Below are 2,500 nucleotides of genomic sequence, written 5' to 3'. Positions count from 1 at the left end.
TGCTGAATTGCAGCCAGAGTGTTATGGACGACACTGTAGTGTAGGCATAAGTAAGAGGAACTGCCTACAAATTTACTGATTTATTCAAAACAACCAACATAGGGGTCAAGGGCTCTTGTGTGTGAAAATGTGGTGCCTGACATGAGATGAACAAAATGGAGAATGAAGAATGGTGCATAGTTCTATATACAAGTTGCAAACAGAGTTCTAATAAATATAGCTGGAAAGCTGACATTATATTGCCTCTATTAGGAATGTTGTGACATGATTATGAATAACGTATACATAAAAAGGGTGCATGATGTCAGCTGCCGTTCTTATATACATCTGCTTGGCCTTATGTCAGGAGATACTTGTTGTGAAGAGTGGATGCCAATAGGATATGAGTTTGGACGGACAGGTAAGATGGACAATTCTGTTGGTCTGTGCAGAACCCCACAAGACTCCCCGCCTTAGAGGGGCCTACGGCTGTGGGTTGGTGTCTGGGAGGTATGCTGGTTTGAGGCGATTGATGGAGACCCAGACAGTCCTGCCACCAGCTGTCATCTGGTTGGCCTTTTCTCTTCTTTGGATGATCTGGTATGGTCCCAAGTAGGCTGGGGAGAGGGGTGGCTCTATGTGCCTCCACTTGTGTGAATGCATATTTTACATTCTGCAGTTTGTTGAGTTGTCTTGGCTGGCATTATCTGTTCTAGTGCTTTACGGATGTTGGATGGGGATGTTGGGCTCGTTGGAAGTTGAAAGATGTCTGCCACCAATGTTAATGCTTGTCCGTACAGGGATTCTGCTGGAGGTGCATCGAATGCCGCATGTGGTGATGTTCTCAGGCCCAGTAGGACCCAAGGTAACCATCTGGTGATGAGTGATGCTTTCAAACATTGGTGTAGCTTTTCAGTGATGCTGTTGTCTTCTAGGTTATATGCTGTCATGTGTACTAACTTTGTCCCCAACTGTCCGCGAGGGAGTTCCATAAACTGGACGTGAAATTGGCCCCCCTGTGACTCGTGATGATCTGCTGGACTTCATGAATGCTGACCCACCCAATAAGAGCTTTCACACAACTCTCCGCTATCTGTTGCCATATCAGTATTGCTTCTGGCCACCTGGTATTTCTGTCATTGATGGTGAACAGGCATCTGTACCCCTCGGAGTTGGGTAGAGGGTCCACTATGTCGAGGTGGATGTGGGCGAGACAGCAGTGCATTGTGTGGAACTCTCCTATTATGCTCTCTACATCCCACATTATTTTTGACATCTGACATGGAAGGCATTCTCTCATCCACTTTTTGATGTCGGCTTTCATTCTCCACCAGATCTACCATTCCACTACAAGTTCGGGCTGTTGCACAGCCTGATGGTGGGACAGGTTGTGGGCGAGGTTATAAGCCTTTTCTGAGACCTGCTAACAGGCGATGGTCGTCTCTTCATTGTTGATAAATACGTAACTCCAAGCAAGGGCAGGGTTGTCACGCCACTGTCGCTGTAGGTCCGTTGATATTAGTGGTCCCCAACCTGTGCTTGCAGGCGCCATGGTGTTTGGCGCCCCAGAGCTTGATGGTGCAGTGATCAGCTATTGTGCAAAGGTTCAAATGAAAACTGTAAAATATTTTTGTATATTTTTCTCTCTTCATTATGAGCACAGAGAATCTAAAATTTGTAATTATGATTTGAGACAGAGAGAGAGAGAGAGAGAGGGAGAAAGGGTTGATTGGAGTGTTACAGGGGTAGCTGCATAGATTCAGAAATTCACAGAATGTGCAACTGATGATTGCTGATTGTGGAAGTGTCCATGCGATGGTTTGAAATATCCTTTTCCAGGATGTGTATGGTAGCCAACTTCCGTACCAATAAATGCAGTTGTTTAGCTGCTCTAGCATACCATGAGTTTAGTTGGGATTTTTCTCTTGTAGAGTTCGGTGCTATTTCTGTTCCTTTGCAAATTGAATACAGTGTTTCAAGAAAATCCACGATAATTTCGTTTGTCTTGCAACTGTTGCTCCATGACAAATCTAAGAAAAGTAATGTAGAGAACATTTTGTAACACTTCACAAGAGTTATGATACTAAATCTCCATCTGGCATTGCTTTAAGAAGTGATAAAGTGAAATGGCTAAAATCTTAGTTGTAGGCTCATAGTAAGAAATATTCCAGGAAGGCTGTTGGTAAAGCTTATGAAACGACCGTTGGTACATTTAATGTTGCCCAGGATCCACTTAGAGGAGGTCAGCCAGACACTGGATTATCGATGACTTGCCGACCTAGGGTTGTGTCCTGAGCCACACATGTGTCCAGGGCGCTGACCTGACTCACTTTCTAGCATTCGTGAAATGATTAATGCTAGTAAATCAGAATATGGATTAGCCTATAAAGTGAATGAAATGTATTTATGTGTTAGTGGACAACAAAGACAAAGAGTCAAATATGCTGCACAGTTACTGTCAAAATCATGTGCCGATGCTCTCAAGTATCTTGGTGAAAAAGGTCTATTGCAATCAGAAAAC

At 43.9% G+C, this 2,500-nt stretch overlaps 1 protein-coding gene across 1 annotated transcript; it reads right to left on the bottom strand.

Annotated features, from left to right (window-relative positions):
* Positions 1–934: 934 nt before the first annotated feature.
* LOC136830530 (uncharacterized) lies at positions 935–1,303 on the bottom strand. Its single transcript, XM_067090046.1, has one exon. It carries the CDS (start codon positions 1,301–1,303, stop codon positions 935–937), a length of 369 nt encoding a protein of 122 aa, XP_066946147.1.
* Positions 1,304–2,500: the final 1,197 nt, after the last annotated feature.

This window comes from Macrobrachium rosenbergii, chromosome 47, assembly GCF_040412425.1.
Source record: "Macrobrachium rosenbergii isolate ZJJX-2024 chromosome 47, ASM4041242v1, whole genome shotgun sequence".
NCBI lineage: Eukaryota > Metazoa > Arthropoda > Malacostraca > Decapoda > Palaemonidae > Macrobrachium > Macrobrachium rosenbergii.
Note: the sequence above shows the minus strand (reverse complement) of the source record. Positions and strands in the feature narration are given on the sequence as shown.

Bases quoted from the DNA above. Each gene is read 5' to 3' on its own strand.
- LOC136830530 (XM_067090046.1), bottom strand. From the start codon at position 1,303: ATGAAAGCCGACATCAAAAAGTGGATGAGAGAATGCCTTCCATGTCAG.